The sequence below is a fragment of the Passer montanus genome, unplaced genomic scaffold (genome assembly GCF_014805655.1).
Source record: "Passer montanus isolate IOZ18808 unplaced genomic scaffold, ASM1480565v1 scaffold2, whole genome shotgun sequence".
NCBI classification, from domain to species: domain Eukaryota; kingdom Metazoa; phylum Chordata; class Aves; order Passeriformes; family Passeridae; genus Passer; species Passer montanus.
In genome coordinates, this window is record NW_024366591.1 from 17,803,596 (window position 1) to 17,828,513 (window position 24,918).

The 24,918-nt window shown below is 41.1% G+C and overlaps 1 protein-coding gene across 4 annotated transcripts in view; it reads right to left on the reverse strand.

Annotated features, from left to right (window-relative positions):
* The window catches only part of PLAGL1 (PLAG1 like zinc finger 1), a 43,018-nt gene that overhangs the window by 16,103 nt on the left and 1,997 nt on the right, over positions 1 to 24,918 (reverse strand). For 3 of the 4 annotated variants that reach the window (XM_039707599.1, XM_039707598.1, XM_039707600.1), the window contains exon 2: positions 14,564 to 14,606. In XM_039707599.1, the coding sequence (XP_039563533.1) occupies positions 14,564 to 14,582 (19 nt within the window). In that variant the 5' untranslated portion in view covers positions 14,583 to 14,606. Of the gene's footprint in view, positions 1 to 3,864; positions 3,959 to 14,563; positions 14,607 to 24,918 lie in introns of those variants that run through there. The other variant, XM_039707601.1, reaches the window with a different exon arrangement.

Here is a 24,918-nt window from a genome sequence, read left to right on the forward strand (position 1 = left end):
GCTGTTGATTCCCAATAATGACATCTGCAGGCTGAACACACAGACCATCCAGAGAACTCATTAAAGAGAAATACATGTCTGCAAACTGACTTTCCCCTGGCACAGTGAGATATTTTTGGTTCAGTGCAGCTCAAACTGGTTGCCAGGGAAACTCATACAGAGCAGTGACAAAACTGAGCAATGAGACTTTCCAACAGAAGGTCATCTCAGCACTGGTGTCACACAGGGCGATGGGAAAAAGGGGACTTCTTGCACAAAACCTTTTTATAGACAGTAGAAACCAAACCAGTGAGCCAACAATGCTTTACGACTGAGTTAAAAAGAAAAGCTGATATTGGTCATCCATGACTACCTCGTTTTGTTTTCCTTCTGAAAACTCTACTGAGCAAGTCTATTCAGTAAGTGACAATACAGAGCAGAAGAGGGGAGCCAGAACAGCCAGGAGAGCCCAAGGAAGCACTGTAGCAGAGATGAGGCTTCCTCACAGACAGGGGCTCATAACCAAAGGGCATAAAGGGCTCAGGAGACACTGCCTGGGGTAACATCAGAGATAGTCTTTGGAAAAGGACAGTAGCACCAGAAATGTCATATTCAGGGAACCTCAGAAAGGTTTCTGTTTGTAAACACAAGCTGGCACTTGACTAAAGGCACCTTGAGAGTCTAGTCCAAGATCTCCCCAGATAAGCCTGAAGTATTCCTACCCAGTTCTTTGGGCTCTCCATCAACTCCAGCTGAGGAGATAGACTTGTGTGTTGGTCAGGCTGCAGGCACTACAATAGTCAGTATGTTTCAATAATTTGTGGACCATGGAAGTTTTCTTCTTCCATGGCTTCCAGGCTGCACACTTGCACTGTGAATAGCTGAAAAACATTACTTATTTTTGCTAGTGCTACAGATAAAGAACATGCCCCCTACAGCCACCACTTAAAATGCACAAAAAGCCCAACAATATAGCTTCCAGGTAGATTTTTCTTGTTATACATTTGTTTAGGTACCCATAAGTCCTTTACAGTTGGGCTGCAAGAAAATAAAAATATTTCCTTGGTGATTTACCTTAACTGGCTTTTTAATAAATTCACCCTTCTGAGGGGCAACAAAATTATGAGGGCTTCCTGAGCTTGCTTGGAATAATAGTGACTTTGTCTCAAGTCAAACAGCTCCTGCTTGGAGAGTCATTGTATGCAAACGGCTGAAACACATCACCAAAAGCAAAATGGAGACAAAGAACTGCTGTTAGAGGAAGGATGTGTCTAATCATAAAGTACACGACCTTATCAATCCATGCCATACCTCTGTGATTCATCACTAGCAAGCTCCTGAGCAAACCTTGCAGCTGCCCCAAGGCAGTACCCACCTCCAAGGCTCCAGGGTGGGCAGCTCCCAGGAAAGCTGGAAAGGAAAAGCAAGGGGAAAAGGGTATCCCTTGAATCAGCTTCCAGATTCTGCAGTAGTGCTCCATTAGCTAACCCTCCTTGGTCCTCCAGATCCAAGATATAGGTCTGAAATGATTCACACATGGGTAGTAGAGAGTCTCTCCTCTAAAATCAGGAACCTCTTTGCATTTAACTGGGTGTTGAGCAAGGGTCTCCAAGCTGAGCAGCTCCACAGACAGCTGCCTTGGCAGGACACTCAGCAGCAGCACAGAGACATCAGCTAGCCCTGCACAAAACTACCTGCAGAGCTGGAAGCTCTATTAAGCACCTTGCTAGCATGGCCTGGGATTCTGACCTGGCACAGCTGCCCAGCACCTTGAAATATGAGATTAGCTCAGTTAGTTAGAGCATGGTGCTAACAACACCAAGGCTGAGGGTTCAGTCCCTGTACACTTAAGAGTTTGACTTGATCACACTTGTGGGTCCCTTCCATCTCAGAATATTCAGCAATTCTGTGAAATATCCAGAGCTGTCCAACATTTGTTCTAAGGTTTTCTATGTATACGGGTCACGAAGATAACTAGAATGACTTAATTTATTTAATAACAGGCATACTGGAATTACATTCACTACACAGTATTTCTGACCCCACACCAACATGTTAGTGCCCTGACAGCAAATTTATTGCATTCTAAAAATTGCCAGGTGTACCAGAAAAACAGGATTGGAACAGTACAAATAGAATAACTTTAGGAGCTATGAAGGAAACCGAGATCTTTGTAATTTCTCTCCCCAAAACTAACAGTGCAAAACTGTCAAGTTCACATTCTTTCTCAGAGACAATTACAGGCCAAGTAATGATCTTGCACATTTCAATGCTAAATTACAGATGCCATTGGCAAAGGAATGTACATAGAGCCACAGCACAGAGTTTGTAAAGCTCACACAGATTTTATGCCACTTTTTAACTTGGCTAATTAAGCAAAATATATTTTTTCAACAACAGCTTCAGAACACACTTTAACCTGTTCTGAAATAGGGTGCATCCAGCTACGGAAACAACATACACTTTGTTGTATTAGCACTAGAAATGAAAAACACTTGGTCAGAAAAAACACTTTCTGCAAAGAAGATTTCTTCTGCTTTTTGCTAGGCACCTTAATACCTCAACACTTTTTCAGTTTCCTTACTCCCTTAAATCGTATTTACACAAACAAAATTAATGGATTTGAGGTCATGTGCAAACATGCAAGAAAAAGTAAAATTGCCACTATTCCTCTGCTTTGTTGTGATTTAGATGAGTAAGCAACAAAAAGAAATAAACAAGATTTGCAGGAGTTACAAGCTGTTAAAAACCAGACTGTGTCATTTACTACATCCTCAGAAAAACAATGCTATATTGTCCCCTAGAGGGTACTTCTTCATTCTTCCTCTGTCTTGGCAATGATTCGGAAAAAATTCCTTTATAAAATAATGCCTTTTTATCTATCTGTACATAAAATTGCACAAGCTAATAGATCTTACAGCTGTTAAGATATTTATTTTGCTGGACCTCCCTGCAGCAGAGGGGAGGCAGGCGAACAGAAGAGCCCAGCCCTGGAGCAGGTGCAGGCTCTGAGCAGGTTGCGGGTGTGCAGCCACCACCTCAATCGCAAGGACAAGGCGCTCACCCCCGCCAACCACCGCTGGAGGGGCTAAGAGAAGGGTGGGTACATCTCCCCAACACCCCCAGCTGGTATCCCTGCACCTGAATGCCTCTGCTCCCAATTCTCCCATGCCGTATTGGGAGGCATGGTTGGCAGCAGCCAACCCCTGGCTTTCCCCTGCTCTTTGGTCATCACAAAACTGAGACCCGCTGCGCGCAGGATGCGCTCCCACCACATGGGCTGACTGCACACTGGTAGCTGAGCTCCCAGGGAGGAGAACGGGCTGTGAGTGTGGCTCACCTGTACTGGCCTCACCATGCTGGTGCTTCGCCCCAGTCCAGGTCTAGGTGACAGCTCTCGTTGCTGCAGCCTATACAGCCTGACAGCCTCAGCTGCCAGCCTGCCTCGTCCTGCAGACAGCTCTGGGGCCACCACGCTGCACTGGGACAAGCTCCCACAGCCAACAGTAGCCAAGCTGGCACGGCAGCTTGGGCAAGCTGGACTTGAGCACAGTCAACAAACTGGTTTCCAAAACAGCAGCACGGCTGGAGCGCTGTGCCACCCCCACAGGCACAAGCCCGGCCTCGGGGAGAGCTCATTAGGGCGGGCGAGGAGCCACGGGCTGCGGTTACACAGAGCCCCGCTGCACAGATAACGGGAGCTATACATAGCCATACTAGGAACTGCAATCACTGTCCTGATAGCTCACACATGCCACCAGATCCCTCACCAGCCAGCAGCAGAACATCGCTTCTTAAAACCAGTTTGCTAAAAACTAGATGCCTATCAGGACCTCCTCCCTGCGTTTTCTCCAACCCCTGGTTTCAAGCGAGACTTTACAGTACCTGAGCATTTCAGTGGCCCACAAGATGCCTGCGGTGCAATTACGCTCCCTGTGAAGGCAGAGGTAAATAATTTCTTTCCAATTGTCCACTTGGAGCAAATGCTCCCTGTGAGAAATGATCAGAGGCTGAGCAGACCTTGGCATTTGCTGTGCTGTTTTGCAGCATTAGAATTAGCTCCCATGCGCAGAGGGAACAAAGATCAGTGTACACAGCAGTTGAAATCCTAGCCTAATTACAATCATAAGATTTGCATAGCAAACAACAGTAATTTATTCCAGAGTAAAACTGTAGCACTCCGTTAGCCTTGTTCAGCCTTCACAGAGCAACACTGCAAAAACATCTTCTGGATATTTTCTGAAGTACATTACACATGCCAGTCTTGGTTCTCCTAGCAAAAGGTGCATGAGGATTTCCAGCCTGAGGTTTGTTCTGCAGCACTCTGTGCTGGAAAAGCTTGAAATCTTTGTTCTACAATGTATTTGGCAAAAAATTTCAAAGTACTCAATTAGCAAACAGTTAATCACAAGTTATTTTCCCATTATTGTGGGCCACTGACACACAATTTCTCTGAAAAAAAACATTTATGAAAGAAGAGACTTATAGCCTAAGTTTGATGTGCAAAATGAAGATTTTGACTGATTAATAATTGATGCTATTTATATTGAAGTAAAATAGAACTTATCATAATTACCAGGCTTCAGAATAACTTTATTCAAATCGTATTAACTTCTGATATTTTGTTATGCTAAATTGTCTAGAGAATGATCTTTACTTGTTAACTGGAAAAATTGATCCCTAGTCCAGCATCAAAATAGGTGAACATTTCCTCAGTGTCTCCTTTTCATGTCTTTTCTATGTCATACACCAAATCCTTGTATTAGAAGACACATACAACTGCTCGGCTCTGCATGGAAAAAAGCAAAAAATACATAAATCAAGAAATCCCACTATAGGCCGACTTTGCAATCATAATCATTCACCTGTATAAAGACTGAAAACTTGCACTTCTGTGAATGACACTGTATTATTTGGGAAGCAGGTGCAGTGTTATCCAAAATAACCCCACTCTGACAAGGAAGGGGAAAAAAAAAAGAGGCAGATTTACTCCTTGCATGAGAGGGAAACTTTAGATTTCAAGCAGAGAGTTCCCCTGTCTGACACACGGAAACCCTGAAGCCTTGCAGCCTCTACCTGGTGGCACCAGCACAGAAACTGTGGACATGCTGCTGGGGCAATACTGGCCCCTTACCAAGGCCTTGTGCTGCCATGCCAGGGCTTTCTGGTGAGAGGACAGGAGCTCCTGAGACACAGGTGAAGGGTGAGGAGGAGTCCTGGTCCTGCTCAGGCTTTAGTGGCACCCTGCACGTAAATGCCTGCTGCTCTTAGGGCCTCTCCCTGGGAAGGAGAACAGTAGGTGGTTTGCAAACATCCCAGAAATCATTCTGAACATTAAACATATTCATGGGAACGTGACCTCACTCTACTAAAATGTAAAACTTCAAAAATGAGTTACTATATTTGGAGACAGAAACAGAGAAAGAGAACAGCAAACATGCCTTACTGCCACCCCACCCCATACATTCAGTCAGACCGGCAGGTCAAGCTGATTCCCTAAAACCCAGCACTGCAGGTGAACCTGGCCCTCAAGCACCCTGACCCAGACACTCATTTGCTGTGACACCTTCCTTCACCTCACCTCCATCCTCCCTGTGCTTGTCTTTGCCTCTGAGAAGAATGAAGATTTGGAAGGAGAGTACACCCTTGGGTTTTCAGCAGTGGGAGATCGCCTGTCAAGGCACCTGCTCCTTCCTCACAGCAGTATGATCCTGACCAGCTGTTCTCATGGAAGAATGCCTCTAGAAGGGTGGCTCAGCACTTATCTGACTGTAAAGAAACCTCACACAAAGCATGTGTCCATTTTTCTGGCAGACACAAGTTCCAATATGTACATTCTTCCAAACTGCAGAACTATTTGTTATACAAACACTTACAAGATAACAAACATTATGATTCATTACTAGTTCCTAATAGGGAGTCATCATGATGATAATCAAGCTCATCTGGGAACAGTCTTTCATCTGGTGACCATGAAGTACTACAACAGGCATAGCCTAAAGGAATTTAAACAGCTTTCAATAAAAAATCAGTCTCACACCAATCCCAGTGAGGCTTTTTACCGTGCTTGTTCTGTCTAGCAAATCTGAGGAGCAAAACAGTTAGAGAAACCTCAAGGAGCACAGCTGGGCAATGCAATTCAGCAGTTTCAGCATGTTCCCATGAAGGCTGTGCAGCAAGAGCACACCTGTGCTCTGTTGTACCTTACAAACTCCACAGAAAAAAGTTACCTTCACTGTCTCAACATCTGAAAAGGCAGTAACTTACGCACCTTTCCTGCAAAACTAAAGGAGAAAAAAGTCCCAACAAACCAAACAGGAGGGAAAGTATGTAGGTGCAAACTTCACTGCAATCTGATCAACTAGTTTGTCAAAGTTCTTGGTATGTTCATTCATCTAAAAATTACCTGAGGACAAAAAGTTCATTGATTGAAAGCTAATTTAAAAAATAATGATTTTCTGGTTATTCTTGGGATAAAACTTACGTGTCACATTTCCAGTACACCACATGGGGTTTGGTTGTTATCAGAACCCATATACATAAATGAGCACAGTTCAAGTGAAGTCACCTCCCATAGTTTACATGTAATACCATCTAATCAGCACAAACAAAGAGACTTCTCTTTCTGCTGAAAGCTGAGCACATTTCAAACAATCATACTGAAAAATGCAGTTGGATTTTCCAGGGGTTTTTTTTTTTCCTTCTCTTCCTCTCCCTCCACTGTCTTGGCATGAAGTCATATAAAATTAGATCCAGAAACAGGGCAGGAGGTTAACAGCAAATTCACAGAAACAATTACTACTTTTTATGAGAAAGAACCTGAGTCATCATAGCATGGTCCTATGAAATGCCCAGCAAAAAGCTCTCTGAGAGGGAAGCTTTTCTTGTTGCACTCTGCCCATCTTCCCCAGCAGCCAGCAGCAGTCCAGCCTGGTGCAGGGCTCCTTGCACCTGTGGCTACTTGTGTGTGACATCTTCTGCTTGCTTTAGGTCTTCACCAGCACTGCTCAAACTGCACTGTTTCTATGCTGCAGACAGCAAGACTAAAATCCCTCTGTCACAGAAAGAGAAGCAGCCACCAGGAGAGTCATATTCAAACTGCTCATAGCACCCTGTGGCTCCTGGACCACATTAGGACCCCCTAATCTGCATCTCCCACACCACAAATTCTACCTACCACAGCAGAAGCATTTTATGTGCCTCAAGCACTTTCCTTTTGGAGAGATTTTTGGCAGGATGGTTGATTTATTTTAATGTGAGACATTTTAGTGGAAAATATGAATGCTACTGTGGTAGTTCAACACAGACACCAGAATCTTCCATCTTTGTAATAGCAGGAAAAACCCATATAATACATCTTCCGAAATGCATCTATGTATAAATACACATGCACGCAACCTCGTGCACACCAGCGTGAGACATTTTAGTGGAAAATGTGAATGCTGCTGTGGCAGTTCAACACAGACACCAGAATCTTTCATCTTTGTAATAGCAGAAAAAAACCCATATAATACCTCTTCCTAAATGCATCTATGTATAAATACACATGCACGCAACCTCGTGCACACCACATTAAGTGCATTAATACTGTCAGCAGTTTTATTGATGGCAGGTCAACACCACAGTTTCAATTCTGATAAAGGAACAATTATAATGACTAAAGCTTAGTATCGATTAGTTGAAATATTTCCAAGCCTTGCAACATTCCCTTAAAAGGGAACCCTAGATTGGGTCTCTTGCTCCTCCATTAAACTTGGTTGTTAGTGGCCACCAAATCCAGATGTTGTGTTGAAGAGACTGATGGAAAACTTGGTGTAAAAAGCTACCTCTCCTAAGAAAACCAGCCCAAATCAATCCTTCATTTTCCACTGGGATGGACTTGTGGGAACTTTACCAGCAAAGACATTAGCAGCTTGGACATATTTCAGCTGCTTACTGTAAGAATGAACCAGACGGGTAGACACACTTTGGAGCAGGTAACATGAGTTTGCTGTAGAATGCAAAGAGGAAGCATGGCATGCAGAGCGAAGAGATACCATATTCATCTTGATGTCTTCAGAGGCACATACAACAACATGAAGGAAGTACAGCTACTGGGAATCAAAGTGCAGTGTTTGCACCCCAGGACCCACTTCTGCAGGTATTGGTCTGTGCACATGGCTCCACAGACGTGCAAGTAGCCACATTATGAAAGAAAGAAGTCCACGTGGAGAAGTGAACACATAGACACTTAGGGCTGGTCAGGGCTGAGACCTTGGAGTCCTGAAAGAACACTCCAGTCCATATTACATTCAGTGGAAGCTATTAATAAAACTGGAAAATGAGTTAACTTCCTCAGTGAGCCATCTAAACTTCCTGCTGATATTCCCACTCACCCAAGAGGAAAAAAAAAAGTGGTTTTTTTTTCTTATCAATGAACCCTAAACTATATATCTAAAATACCAAAATGAAGGAGTCGTCATTTAAAAGCACTGGCTTTTGTAAATGAAGGATCATTAACAGCTTAGCAGAACAGCTTTAGTTCTTACTATGCACCCACTTCGTAACAGACAACTTCTGTTATTCCTTGCTTCATTTCCAACAGGAAAAGCATGCTTGATTTCCAGCCTCTCTGGGAACAAAATGGGTAGGAGACTCTCATCCTTAGCCTTTATGACCCTGTTAAATTATTCTCCTCTTTTAAGGCATTAAGTGATTTCTTTTTAAAAAAGCCTACATAGGCATTGGAAAGCTCTGCAGCTGAACGGACACAAAAAAATTATTTTTGTGAAAAAATACTCACATGTGCAAGTATCATATCTGTGTTTCCACTCATTCATTTTCTTTTTCCTAAGATCCAACATTTATTTTTTTCCTACAAAAAATATTTTTACAGGGAACCATACAACAATTAGCTAATGTCTTGACTGATACTGTAATAAAGAAATTATGTCTACCTGCACTTCTTTAACAGACCAATTAAAAAAGGCTAATAAGATTGGCAGCAACAAATTAGATAACAGTGCAGTACATTTTCCTTACAATAACTATTCTCCTGAGGCATAATGACAGCCCTGTAAGACACAGAAATACAAAACACGTGATTATAGATTATTATAAGAGAATTGCATGAAAGTTGCAAAAATTTGTGGGTTCAAAAAAATTGCAGATTTTTTCTATAGATTAAGCTCTCAACTCAGATTGAAGTATCTCCATACAGCTCTATTTATTCTGCTGACAGTCATCTCAGTTTGAGATCAAATAAAATTCAAACACTTTTTATAGATTTCTGATTAATCTGTAGTTTTAAAAAAATTATTTGCAAAAGTCACACACACATACACAAATAAATTCTTACATGAATCTAAGAAGCAATCTTGCAATGCAAAGTTGCAAAGGATTTGTTCCTGTTTTCATACTTTCCTAGCTCAACAAGATGAACAGATGTTAAAGGCATCACCCTGGGGAAAATGCACCATTCCTCAGATACATATTTACGTAACTCTGGTTATTTAAATACATATTTACTTAAAGCTGTGTATGATTACATATCTCACCTTGTATTTGATATATTTTACTCTGTTGGTTAGAAATCCAATATATTATACTTCTTCCACTTCAACACTGCCAACAGGTCAAAACAATTTCCTATTTTATAAAGATGTTAGAAGAGGCAAAGGCACAACTGTCCTGCCAGAGCATCCCTTTGCACCTCCCACTCACATCTGCCTAAGCACCCTCCAGTCCAGTAAGTTAAACACAACACACTCTGCCTTGTCTTATCGCCCGAGGAACAGCGAACAAGTGCCACCTTCCATGTCACACATGAATCATCCACTCTCTTCCCCATTACACCAACTAAAAAAGCCCCGATCAACCGAGCTTTCCGCAACTGCGACTCTTTTCTATTTGCACCATTACAAGTACCCAGGAACCCTCACTGCTCAATGTTTTCATAACACATCTAGATTGCAGCACTAAAAGGACCTACAAACATATCTCCTGTCCAACTTAAATGTTAACTTTATATTAACTTTAGCTTTACATTTTAATGGCTTCCAATGCCTATCATGCATAAATACACTTAAGTGAGGTCAAAAACAGTCTTGACACATTTGGATAACAATAATGACAACAGAGCCTACAAACTTAGTGCCTGCTTGAGTTCAGTGTTTCCACATCTTAGTCAAAATTATAAATGCATTTGCTTTTTTTTTGCTTTTTATCTCTGAAAATCTTGGAAACTTAACAGCAGAAGCTACAAGCAAGCATGTTGATGCTCTACAGTTAAGCAATGTATTTTCATTTTAAGGATCACAAAGTAATCTAAAGAAAGCATGTTTGCATATGGAACCCAAATTCTTCCAAGAAAAACAGATAAGTTATCTGCTGGGAAAAGCACAAAATGCAACAAAACGAGTAAGATTACTAGCTCAAAACCACTCAAAGAAAAAAATGCCAGACTGAGAAACACAAACTATTGCAACAAAACATGAAATTTCCCAAGCACTTCTCTCAAAATGAGGGGACTACTTGAGAGTTTTCCAACTACTGCACCCATGCACAGACACTTTTAATGGGGATTGCAACAAAACTCCAGCGATTCCTCCTGCCACATGAAAACAAGGCTGCATGGCAGTAATTATTTTGTTCTGAGCTTGCCCTTACACTTAAAATATCAAAGGAAGAAATTACATTACTTAACATTTTTCCTGCTATCGTAAGTGGGCCACACCTGCAAGTTGTAGCTGCACCAGCCCAGAAATCTTTTCCTTCAGTCACCACAGAAACTAATATAGAAACTCTGGCAATTTGTTCTCCTGTTTCCAGTAGAAAATTTACATATGAATTACACACCAAATGCCCTGGTCTGATAAATTGTTCTGGACTCGCACAATTAAAATACTGCTTCTTCATTACATTCCTTCTCTTGATATTCTTTTCTGTCTTTACAAAAAAACCCACATACACCTAAAGCCAGCAGCAAGTGTAGTGGTCAGTCCACCTCTTGCCTGGAGTCCACGCATGGAAACAGAGGTTTGGGAATATATACTCACATTTCAAAGGATTTTGAGATTCCCAGATTTTCAGCCAGACGGGCCCTCTTGTTAGTCACTGCCTTATGTGTAAGTATTGACACAGCAGTCTGTACCCATTAAGAAATCATCTGATGTAACTCAGCTGATTTTCAAAGGTATAAAAAATTACATATCATAGCTTACATGAATGATTGATGTTCAGGACCTGACCGGAAGACCTGAATACTGATTTTCTATTACTTTTCATATTCATTAATCACCATCAGATAAAGAACAAATGAACTCACACAGAGACTAGAAACAGCACAAGAGTTGCTTAGGTATTTCCCATGACAGAATACAACTCAAACATTGGTTTTGCACTCAAGAACAGAACTGCAAACATTTCATAACCGCACTACATATGGGAAATCAAAACAAACCTTACCTTATTTTAAATGGCAATTTTAGTAAAAAGTCAGGCTATGCTAGTACAGGGTGTAAGGAACCATGTCATCCTCCTTCGGCAGACTTTTCCAAATGCCCCTGTATTCAACTAAGTCTAACTCTGCTCTGTTTTGTTTCCCCAGGAGGACCCATTCAGGACCATGTGCTCCTTTTCAGCTGTCAATAAACAGAAGCAGTGAATTCCCCAGCGCTTCACAAAGCTAGTTAGGCATAGCCATTCATTTCTTCAGGAAAACAGGGCATTGATTTCAGCAAATTCCCAGGGAGCAGCTACAACAAAGAGATCAAAGACCCACCTCCTTTCCTGCCTGGCTTTGGCCGGCTGGGGTGAGAGGAGCAGCAACAGGTTTCCCGAGGAGCGGGCTGTGTCCCACCGACCACTGCAGCCCATCGCCTTCCTGCATTCCTGGGACAGCCCCCAGCGCCAACCGTGACAAACCCCCACATTCAGGCAGCATAATGTACTGCACACTACTTCATCCAAGGATAAAAAGAAAAACAAGCTCCAAGGGAAGTCTGTTGCTTCCCAGACCAACCAAACCTCAGTAGCTGACAGACTTTTCATAAACGTCTTTTTTTTTCTTAGCTTCTCCATCTAAACCGGAGAAATGTTTGCTACCTCAAATTCATTGTGCTGAAACTTCTCTGGAATGCTGGCTTTTCTGATTTATTTCCACAAGCTTGAAGACTTAGCTGCTGGAGTTTGAGGTCTAGCTGCAGCAGTCCTTGTATTGTACAACCATTATATTTTCTTTGTGCAATTTGCCCTAGACTGCAGTGGGTGTTTTTCTAAGGAATTTAAGGGGGTTTGTTCCAGTTTGGTTAGAATTTTTACTTTTTTTTTCATTATACATCTTGTCTTCATTACTGTAACCCGGAATAAGATTTTTAATGCTAAAATTTGACCTTGTATTGAACCAAGCATTACCAAAAGACAATGTCATGGTCAAGCTTAAGGACTGGCGGTTTAGATACTCATCTACTGCTAAACAGTAAGAGCCAGAGACTTGGTGCTGAGACCACCTGGCACCAGCTCCACAAGTCTAAATGCTCCTCATCTCCTTCTCTTTTCCCCCACAAACAGTTTGGTTATACCCAAATTCCTTAACTGGAACACAGTCTGCTAGATATTATCCCTCACACACACCCTAGTGTTTGTTGCTTGTTAGTGTATGCTAGTATTGAGCTCACAGGCTGACCCTGAAATATTCATTTATATACAGACAGACATAAATATCCGAAGTCAATTCACACCTGTACAGGTTTGCCATCTCATTCTTTAGCATTTTCCTGTGCACTGACGTTTTCCCAAAGCATTACCTGGCTGTCACAAATACCCACCAGCTGGAACCTGGAGAGTTCCCTCAGCACTGGCACTGCCTCCAGGCCACTGACACGTCTCCACAAATGTCTATCCCACTAACATGAGCAAGTATCACAGGACCTGGCATAGCACAAGCAGTACAATACTGAGAAGATCAGGGACAGCTGGTAGGGATGACGGCTCACTGCACAGAAGACAGCTGAGAACACAAGGAAATACAGAACTGCAGAATTACTGAAGTTGCAAGGGACCCGTAATGATCAACTAGCCGAGACTCTTGCTGAATGCAGGCCCTTTAATACCATTACCCAGGGCCTTGTCAAGCTGTATCTCAAATACTTCCAGTGTGGGCAACTCCACCACTTCCCTGGGCAGTTCCAATGTTTGATTGATCCCCCATTGAAAATGCCCCTTGCATCCACAAGCATCTTCCCTGAAGCAACTTGTGGCCATTGCCTCTTGTCCTGTCACAGCACATGCCTGGGGAAAGGCTGCTTCCAACTCCTTTTCCCTAACCACCATTTTTGTACTGAAAGACCATGACTTGAACCCCTTGAGCCTCCTCTTCTTTGAGCAGAACACACCCAACTCCTTCACCTCTACTCAGGTGACAACTTCTGTAGCTCCCTAATCATTAGGGAGAACATGAGAAAGGCACTGCTGCTGAGCTGAAAAAACAAAAAATGAAACTGCCAGCACACAAAATTGCTAAAACAGACAAACATCTGAGTACAGCTTAGGAGTCTTGAAAACAACCCCTGTGCAGTCACCCTGCCCTCTGCTTTCTTTAATATTTCACTCCTGATAATAGTTTTGTGTGTTGTATACAATACAGTCAGGCATATTACATTCCTCATTTTAGAGTTCTCTCTGTATTTAAATGGCATTCAAGCATGCCTCAAAATTTCAATTTCACAGAAGAAATTTTAAAAAGGCATTTTAACAAATAACTTGATCTCCACATATAATTGCTATCTTCCATTAAGCTACCAGTGGTTTTATATTTATTAACTGATTGCAGTTATCAATGAAAAAAACGCCAATCCTGTTTTCCTTGTCCGTCTAAGGAAGTACTGAAGAATGATAAAATGTGTGTCTGAAATTTCCCTCTCTTATATTGCACAGTGTGCAGCTGGGCACCCCTTGGAGGCAATGATAAAAAAAGGCAGCTGAGGCACTGGAGGGACTCTAAAAGAAAGCATGTAGATCAGACCAATAAGCAGAAAAAAACATGCTTAATGCTTCAGATAACTTAAGCTGGAGTGAGAGAGTGCAAGTATTGGAGAAACATGAGCAACAACCTTCCATGGTAGTTACAACAGCAAAGCATAAGGATATACCACTTATCTGTTAAGAAGAAGCACAAATAATAGTGATAAGGCACGAGATTTGGATGTGACTGGGATAATGATGCCTTGGAAGCACAGGAGTTAAATTCACAAAATTATTTAAAAACCCCAAGCACATCACTCTGCAGTAATCTGGGATGGTATTTGTGCCAAAGATAGATAAAACATTTTCGACACAATTGCAATTTTAAATCTCAATGAACCAGTCTGTTCTTATTCTTGGGCCAGATTTTTACAATTTTACTCACATTAAGTAATGCTTTACTCCAAGAATAATCCCATTGATTATAATGGTAATATTGTTTCACAGATGTCCCAGAAGAAACGCAAATGTAAAAGCAGACTTTATACTTCAGATAAAAGACATCAATCATGAGTACATCTGGGAAATCGATAAAAACATACGGTACAAAAAAATCACTGTGGGATGATGGAAATGTACTTACAGAGCAGGTCTGTGGACATGTTTACAGATCAGGCAAAGGAAACCTACATAAAATAAATGAAAAAAGAATTATCAGTTTTGTGAACTAGAGCTATTCATGTTTATAACTCATGCTAATAATCACATGCATAGTCTTTTAGTTCTTTAGGAAATAAGGAGAACATATCTACAGAAATGTAAAAAGGAAAAACTTCATTTTCAGAGGAAAAGAAAAACTGATTCTACTTCATTTCACAGACAATGTAAACTGACAATATTAATGTAATGCATTTTAATTAAGAGCAGTTCACTGTATTCCACGTCTTCATTAACTTTTATTATTATGTATTTTCCAGGCATCGATTACAACAGAATTTTCAAGCATCATGTATTTTACCCCACTGCATGCTATTCTGTGTTTAAACCTGATATTTCTAACAGTTTGACTCCTTATGGGGTCAAAAAGAATATTAACCAAATATAGGGCAAGACATGTTATTTGCTCTCTTGAAGGACTTCTGAAGACTTTTGGTTTTCTGCTGAACTCATTCATCTTGTTCCCTTCCCATTCATCTGCTGGTTTTTGACCTATATTTTACTATAAGTACATACAAGTAGAATCTGAGTTTTCTGTAGCTATCTGAGCAATCCCCAATATATGGGTATCCCAATGACTGAATAGGGCTACTTGGAGCTACAGAAATAATAATGCATGTATTAAAATGGGACACACAAATAACAATACAAATCACATCAGTGTATGCCATTTTATACCCTGTATAAATCAGGCAGTGTTTAAGGCAGTGTTTAAAGGGGTGTGTGTGTATGAATCAGGGTGAATGAAAGACATTGAGTAAGGCCATGTGCTAGGTACTGCTCTTGGGTCACAGCAACCCCAGGCAGGGCTACAGGCTTGGGGAAGAGTGGCTGGAAAATGTGGAGCAGCTGAGAGAACTGGCTTTGTTTAGCCTGGAGAAAAGGAAGCTATGGGGGACCTTATGACTCTCTACAACACCTGAAAGGAGGCTGTAGCCAAGTGGGATGAGTCTCTTCTCCCAAGTAACAAGGGACAGGACAAGGGGAAACGGCCTCAAGATGTGCCAGGAGAGGTTTAGGCTGGATATTACAAAAAAAAGTCTTAATCAAAAGAGTTGTCCAGCACTGGAACAGGCTGCCATGGGAAGTGTCCCCATTCCTGTGGGTATTTTAAAAACATGTAGATATAGTGCTTAGAGACATGGCAGTGCTGGGTTAATTGTTGGACCAATGCTCTGAATTCCAACCTAGATTATTCAATGATTCTATGACAACATGACTCTGATGAAGACAACTGTATTTTGTTCCTAACTGAAATGGGTCCAAAAAAAAATCTTCATTTTTAAAAATACAATGATAGTTAGTAAGATACTTCCAAATTAATTTGGGCTGGTTGCAAGAACTAAGTTGTGCTGAGAGAAAGCAGAAGTAGAGAGCATAAGTAGAAGAAGAAAGAAAGCATAAGGAGAAGTAGAAAGCATACTAGAGAGACATCAGTGAGTCCTCTTTCCAGATAAAACAGGCATGCTGACAGCTGGCCTCCTAGGCAGCAAGTGTCCTAGTCTGATTTCCATCACCCAGAAAACACCTTATTTCTGAAAAAATCTACTCTGCAGTTTGACACCATTCTGGCTCAGAGCAAGACTCTTGTCTGTGGTGTTAATTTCTAAAAACATAGCCCTTGCAGAGGGAATAGTGGACTTTAATGGCATCCATATGTGACTGCACATGCACCAGCATTTGTCATGCCCAGAAACAGCAGGCTACATGTTATCACTGTCAAAGCAGTGCCATCAACTAATAGAGATTTTGTTTCCCCCACTGAATACCTAGATTTGTGATAAAATTATTTAATTGTGTTGGCATTCAATCTGCAGAGTAATTACCTGGTAAATCACTAAAACACAAGCTCTTCCCTCCCATATGTTTTGAGTCATTAGTACACCTTCATTGTCACACATCTGGAGTGCAGCACTGCCCTGTCATGAGGAAGTGCAGCCTCAGTCTATGCCCTCTCTGGCCTCCACACATCCTCCATCCAGACTCATTACAGTGACACTGTGGTCCATGAACATCCCAATTAAGTTTTGGTTGAGTTGTTCTATGATGTCATTTTGGAGGTAAATCACCAAAGCATTTTTCTCCACAGGCCACTGATGCCTGAGAAATTTTCCCTCCTGTACAATTCTATGATCAAACTGTGTTAACAACAGCAACCCCAAGTGCTCAAGTCCTTCCCTTGGGAAGGGCACAGAAGCTACAGCCCAAGAGGGAGCACCTCCTTGAGGGAATCTCAATCACTGCAACACAACCCACACATGGGACAGAAGAACAGCAGGCACACCACCACAAGGAACTGCTCCACTTCCAACAGCTGGTTCAGACTTTCTCTCTGGCAGAGTGAGGATAAGTACCACAAAGCTTGACCCGTATTTGCAGGGGCAGGGAAGTTAAAGCAGAACTACGAGTTCCTTCATAAGCTATGCCAGCTCTGACCTGCAGTTATGCTCAACAGGGACCCAGAACTGTCTGTCATCCTAGCTGCGCAAAACCAAACTGTAAATCCCTCTCCTTCTTCAAGGGTACAAGGGCACCCCTTGTGCAGTGTACTGCCCTCTGACCACGGGGGTTCCAACACATGCAGAGCACAGACAGGCAGCCACAGACGCTGTGCCAAGCAGGCACAGTGAGGGGGTTCCAACACATGCAGAGCTGTGGCAGCCACAGACGCTGTGCCAAGCAGGCACAGTGCCGGGCAGTTTCTGGCCACATCACTCACTTGTCCATCTAAACTCAGGTGGCTGGCCATGAAACACACTGACCTTTAGACAAAGGGTTGTAGGTACATTGGCCAAATTTGCTGTGCTGCCTACATAGTCAAAAGAAGTTGTTTACAATTGCTCTTAAGTATCCTCCTTTCTCATCAATGAATGGGCAGAAGTGGAAGAGAAGCTGAGTGGAGGATGTTTCTCATACATGAAAACTTCAGCCTAGAAAATGTGAGGCAAAGCCTAATACAGTTTTTACAGGCTTTCAGGTATCAGGAAAATATCTTATTCATTTAGGTTGAGGAAGACTTGATGGATTAAGTATAATAGATGGTTAACAGTCAAAAGATAGCAAAGCAGTGATTACAGGCACTTTGAATGATGAAAAGTTCAATGCTTTGTGATGGTGGAAAGTGGTTTGCACCCATTAGAGGAAGTGGGGATGGGTTCTGCACTGCCTAGAAGGATATGTCACTGTGCATTTTGTATTTTTAGGATTTTAGGGATTGGGTTATTTTCAGCTGCTCCACCATTGCCATAAATTCAGAGACTATGCATTTTGTGTTTTATAAGTGATTGTAGTGGACACACTGTGGGCATGTATGACTCAGAACAGATATATATGATGGTGGTGGGACTGCCCTGAGATGTCCAGAGTCCACAATGGGAAAGGCAATGACTGCTCTGTTCTGGTGCAGAAGACATGGAAGTAATGAAAACAGGCAGCAGTTTCCACGTATGGTTCATGAGGAGGATCTACAAGGAGGATCTACAAAGTCACTGTTACATCAAAGGACAGATGACTGCCACAAGGAATTGCACAGAAAGGAAAACCAGCCTGCACAGGACCTATGGGGCTGTTCATGATGCACGAGACATCCATTAAGGCTGCCAGCAATGGTCTTGATAAATTCCTTGTTTACCAGTGGTTCACACTGGGAGGCAGCAAGAAGGGCAGCAAAGACTCCACCTTTTACACCTGCTGCAGGTCACTGCAGAGTTCTAGTAGGAAGAAAAGGTTTTACCAAAAATCAGTTGTTTCTCTGGCCTTGAAGCTCATTTTACAAGAGGCAACAAACTCCATGGCAAGGGAAGCCAGGAAACTGCTGTGTGAGGTGCCTTTGCAATGTCTGCAGCCTAAGACCACAACTTGTTGTTCAAGACAGCTGCCCTGCATGTAACACCCAAGGATTCTCACATGAGCTCACATAACAGAGCTCTTCCACTGACCTCTCTTTCACAAGATGTACATCTATCTTCCCTGGCATCAAACCACTGAAAGCCAAGGGAAAAGCAGGCCCAGATATGAGAAGAGACATAAGTGGCAGCAACAGGAAAAGCTTTCACACTTGTGCTTGCAACACGATGCCATCTGTAGATAACAGGAGAACACGCTGCCTGCAAAAGAGACCTATGCCATGCAGACAGAAAGACCTGGATTAGAGCTTCTGAAATATGAACCCACTGTGAGCTGAAACATGGCTGTTCTGAACCAGTCAGCTTCTGCTCCCCACCAAGTCCTCAGAGGTTATTACAGAATTCCTTACATTGATTTCCACATGAAAACAATGTCCAAAACCAAAGAAAACTGTCAACACAGGCACACTCTTTGTAGTGATCTGATGTTATACAGCCCCCAAATGCACCTCAGTTTCATGCTGCCCACCAAAAAGGCACATTAGTTAATTAGTCATCAAAAGACCAATCTCAGTATGTGAAGTCATCTATCCACCTTACTCATGCAGCTGAAAAGGGACACTGCTATTCCTTGGATACTCAGAAGAATGCCCAGCACAACTCATTTATAGATTCACAACAGCCTCATGTAAGTGACAATGTTATCTAAGTACCTTTTATCATATTTTAACTAAGTAAAGGTAAAACACAAGTAAACGTATTTTTTCAAGATATCTGTGGTAAGTAATAGAGTTGCAGATGTCTAAAATGCACAAGCAAAGATGTGACAGGAAAACCACACTTAACCTACTTACACTGAGATTAAATCAGGAAGGACTCTCTTGCCACCACCACAGAAATCAGTTGCTGGGGTTTAACTTTCAGCACACCTGATGACTCAGGTTGCAATCCCTCAGAGGAAAACACCTTCAGGAGGCAAGGAATCTATCACACAGCATTTGCATTCCACTGATGTCCCTGCTTGTGTTCTTTTGGCTGCTGCTAGTGCTTGGGCCGGGCTAACTGCTGACATAGCTTCTCTTCTTCCAAATTAATGAACAAGAAAGACAATAATAATGATGTAGAAATTGCTTAAGATTAACCGAGTACTAACAGGGAAAAATTAACATGCACAGCCAAAATCCTTATCTAAAGAAACCCACACAGATTTTCTAAAGTTTGTGTTAGTCCCACATGTACCTCCATATCAGGATTTAGTGCATGTTAAGTACAACTCCTCAAACATATGATTTGTTTGATCTAATTGATCAACATTGATATTCAGTGCATTTTTAGTCTATCTTATATAGAGTCCCTCACTAGCAAAATAGATTAAATTATAAATAATTTTATTTACAAAATAAAATAGTATAATTTGTACTTTTACAATTACTTGGGTTTTTTTCTGAAGTCATGGTATTCTTTTATAATTACAAAAGCGAAAAATTGATTTGCCATCATGTTTTTCTTTATGTACGGGGTTCTACATATTTTCTCTTGTTTAAGCAAAAAAGCTTGTGAAGTACAACACATGAAAGCTTGAGTCCACAATCCAGGAATTTGGCTCACTAGTATTGCAGAAGGCCTCTAAGTAAGTCTTATTTCTGAATGTAAAAAATAAGGAAAACCCAATATTATAAATGTAATGTCTTTCTCTTTTACAAAGGACTATGCAGAGGTAAAAGAACTGTACAAAATTATGAGACAGACTGTGAATGGACAAAAGTAATGTTCTCAAGGGTGTTTTCTCTAATGTATTTACTAAGAATATTTTGTATACCTTCATGATAATGTTTTCAATTTTGTTTACAGACACACAAACACTACACATAAACTGGTCCTGGTCCTGCTGCTGAAGGAGACTTTATAATTATATTCACATCTCCACAGATTAAAGGCAGTAAGTATGCAAGCAACTAAGAGCCCTGTCAGTTCCCAGTGACTTCAAGAGTCACCCTATTCAAAATTTTTGGATCCCTTGGCTAATATTTAGGCAAAGCTATAGTGAGCATTAAATCTGGATACATTACAAAGTCCTGCCTTACCATTCCCTCCACCAACCGATCAATACTCTAACCTGGTTATGATCACTTCAACATGTAGCATCAGCAAATATGGTCCACACACAGGCACCCAATCTATCCAAGTCTGTTTTCAGTTTAAAGCAAAAAACCTCAATTTTCATTAAAAGTAAACACATCTTATATCCTATGCCCTGATACCAGAAACACAAAGATGAACAAATCCCACTCCATGTTTCAAAGCAAATTCTTCTTGTTCTGAAATATGGCACTGTCTCTCACCATATTTTCCAAGCCTGTATCACTTGACACTGGGCTATTTTGGTCAGCAGAAGATCTGTGGCAGACAAGGCATCAAACACAAGTCTTTGCCCATCTCCAGTGCCCTGATAACAAGAAAAGCTATTACATAGATTTTTTAAAAATAGATAGTAACAAAAGGGAGACAAACTCCTAGGAAAAGATACCAAGTGGCATCTCATGCCAGCCTGCCTTACTGAGGGCTGCTCTTGTTTTTTGGCTTTGCAAAGCACTCAGAATTTTGACTGCGATCCAGCAAAGCAATTCTGCATTTCCCATGTTTTCCCACCACTGACTTGCAGGGAACTATTTGTACACATGAAGACAAACCTACACTTCATATTTTGCTGGGTCAGGATCAGGGCACCAATCATCTTTCTGGATCCTTATTTTCCTATGAGAATTGGATAAAATGAGCTAAAAAAATAAATCTTGTAAGTGTGAGCTTTAGAAAGCCTCAAGACCCAGGAACATTCCTAAAATAATTTGCATTCCACAGCAGCAGGGCAAAACCATTTCCATTTCAATGAGCCCTTTGGAGAGGACTCTGGTCTACTGGCTGAAACTCAGGACTGAACCCTAGCATAAAATAAACACCAAACCCACTTGTACAAGGTCACGTGAAAAAGCACTTTTTCCTGCTCTCCCTCAATACCTACCACTTCAAACCTGCATCCAACACTTACTTCAAGAAGGGCACTGCCACTCCTCTGCTGGACAGTCTGGTCAGCAGGGAGATTTCCTGTCCCTTTCCTGCAGTCATCCTCAAGCAGCTGTCCCCAAAGAGTCAACAAGTCTGTGGCTTCAAAAAAGGTTTGACAAAAACCTGGGGTTTAACACTCACGTCTTTCATAAGTTTGATACAAATAACACACGCCAGCAGCTGAAAACTTTCCAAAAGTGGTGAGCAAAACTCACAGCAGAGACAGACAAACAGACAAGTTCCCACACGGTGCAACAGTCACTCCCGTGACCAGAGGGGGATACGCTTTTAGTCAGTACTTTGGCAATGTCAGTAAATTTCAGGAAATCATAAAAACAGATTTGTCATCTAGAAGCCAACACTTTACCTCACACATCTTGCTTAGATTATGGTAATCTAAAACCTCCCACCCTCAAAATGCTCACGATCTTGCACATTATCTACAACATATGCAACCTAAGCACTATTGCAACAAGGTGATGCAATGTGTAATGTTGCTGCTATATTATAAAAACACTCACATTCAAATTATTTGGTAAATTTCACTTCTCAGTTTTGCTCACTCTCATACACTTTTTGCAGTTTTAAATTTCAGTGCTGTTAAATGACTACTTCATTCAGAAACTTGTAAAAGTGAGGAAGTTTTATCTGAAAAAGGATTTTAGGTCAAGAATATTGGTGTTTTTTGGTTGTTTTAGATGCAAAGTGATCTTCACAGTGATTCTAACAGGTCTAGCAGCTTAGTCTTTTTAGTTGCTTCATAAAAGCTGGATATATATACCTAAATTATGTAGCAAAGCATAATTAATGCTCCTCCACAACATGCCTCGCTGTTTGTTAACAGCTTCTTGGCTAATAGAAATGTTTTCTTTTTCCTCTCCACTCCCAAAGGCCCCATACTTCAGAGACTTGCTTGAGCTGCCAGAAGTAGGCAATGATAACAGAAGTACATCCTTATAACTCTGAAGCACAGGCCAAGTTTTCACTAAGAACTTCATACTCCAGGCAGAGACAGCAGGAGCTGATTTGTTTCAATTAACGCTACAAGACTTACACTGGGTAACAGCTGCCTGTCACATTGCTCCATTTGTTTGCTTCAACCTGCAAGCTCAGATTTCCTCTGGACAGCAGCTGGACCTGTCAGTGGCAAACTCGGCAGCAATACCACCCACATCCTTTCCCTCCTGTTCTCACACGTGGGCTGGCTGGAGCGGGATACTGCATGGGAAATGCAAGCTACCACTTCATATGGTACAGATATGGTACAGAGGCAAGAACTAATTTCAGGAAATTAGCCATCACATTAATTGTCAGGGACTGATTCTATTGAAACTAAACTGTAACTTGAGGAGTGATTTCTTAAAAGGTATGTTTGTTTTAGGGGTTATATTTTCATAGTAGTGCCTAGAATGCCTGTGGTGCACAACTCTAATAATAACCAAATCCTCCAGATGGTGCATATATAATGAAAAGCTTTAATAATAAAAGCTACACATGTTCCTAAATATTACTTGTCTGTTTCCATATTTTTTCCTTTGGTTATCAAGCCATTTAATGACTCCAAAAATCTGAAAATTGTGGCTCACAGATTATTGTTGAATAGAAGCAGTTATAGATGCAGACTATTCATATTCAGCCCAGTAACCTCTTTCTCAGATAAAAAAGAGTAAAAATGTTGCTCCCCACTATCAACTAAAGATTAATTGAACCTTTTGTTCTCCCTTACAGACAACTGGTCACACAGACTTATAACTGGACTCCTGCCTTTCTGAGGTCTGGACTGGAATTGCATGGTATACAAACCTGTTTGGGATTCTGTGCCACTTCTTGCACATTACTCAAACAAGAAGTCAAAAAAATGTGGCATTACATGCACAGTGTTCATGCTCGTTTAAAATTTCATCCTGCAGGGCAATGTTGTTCTGCTGTTTTGTCCAGCAAAACTGAAACTTGAATAAATTAAAGGAGACTGTCTGTTCTCTACACAAGATTCTTTTTTTCAGTGAAAGAGAATGTGAAAGGAATTATGAAAACAGGATAACAAGGTCAATGATGTGGAGACTAAAGGTAAAGGAAGAGCCACTACCTCCACAGAAAGACAAAAACAACTTAAAAACAAGTCACTGTTAATTCCCCTGTCAATACCAAATAAAGAGCTTGGAATACGGTGCACCACACACTAATGAATGCCAAGTGCAGGCTGATATAAAATACACCTTGTATTTCAGCAGTTTGGCATTTTTATTGCAGCCACTTGTCTGTATGCCAATTTTTCAGAGACAGCCTTGGAACCTGATTAACTTCTCCATGTGCTCTAGCACCAGAGGCAAAGAACACCATTTCTTCATTTAAAAGTGATCTTGACATAGAAAAGTTACAATAATTTAGAAAAAACAAGCTGAGCGATTTCTAACCTTTTATTAAAATTCACTGAGAGGTCACTTGTCTTCATTCCTTCACCGAGTTGCATGACCTCAACTCCAACTCTGACTTTTGAAACATCCATTTAGTATGGTTCTGTGAGTTAATGAAAAGTAACCTGAAACAACTCAGATGTTTGGCATTTGTACCCCAAGTGACCAGAAGGCTGGTTTAGTAATTTACAAGAACCTACATGAACATATTCTGTCAGATGTTTATACAGCATGTGAGGTCTGCAAGTGGAAGAACTCAGGGTTATCTAAAAGTGCCCACTATCAAATACTTGCATGTTTTCTGTCAACAGCTACCAAAGTACATTTTCCTTGTTGCACCATGACATTCTAATCTCCAACATCTACTACAATCTTAATAATAAATGAACAGATTTCTAATAAATGTTTGTTAATGACTTGCTAACCATATTCACAGTGGGAGAACCCATATGACTCAAGAGTCAGTGCTCTGCTGGGACAAACTCAGGCACAGGTCACACTCTCCATAATTATGCTGTCTTAAGTTGTTTGGTAAACTTTGTGGATTCAACTTTGGAAGAATATCCTTGTCAAAACAAATTATATTCAAATTAAAATTTACTGCAATTTCAGATTCTGGGACCCAAATATATTATTAAAAGTATAATAGCAACCATAACACCTCAGTAGATGTGCAACCATTTTTGCTATCAGACTAGAATTTAATATTAAAAATTATAACCTGACTATGGGTTTTTCTAAAGTAGGTGATTACTTAATAAATTTATAAAGTTATCAGTGCAAATTACTGACCGCAAAGATAATTCAGAGACTTATACAGTTGGAAAAATTAGTGAATTTGACAAGTAAAAATTTTCAAAGTAATATATCTTGCTGATATTTTTACAGATCAAAAACAGATACTCATTCTACATTGTCTCAACTGTTTAATGAACTGGGTTTTCTTGATTTGGGTAAAA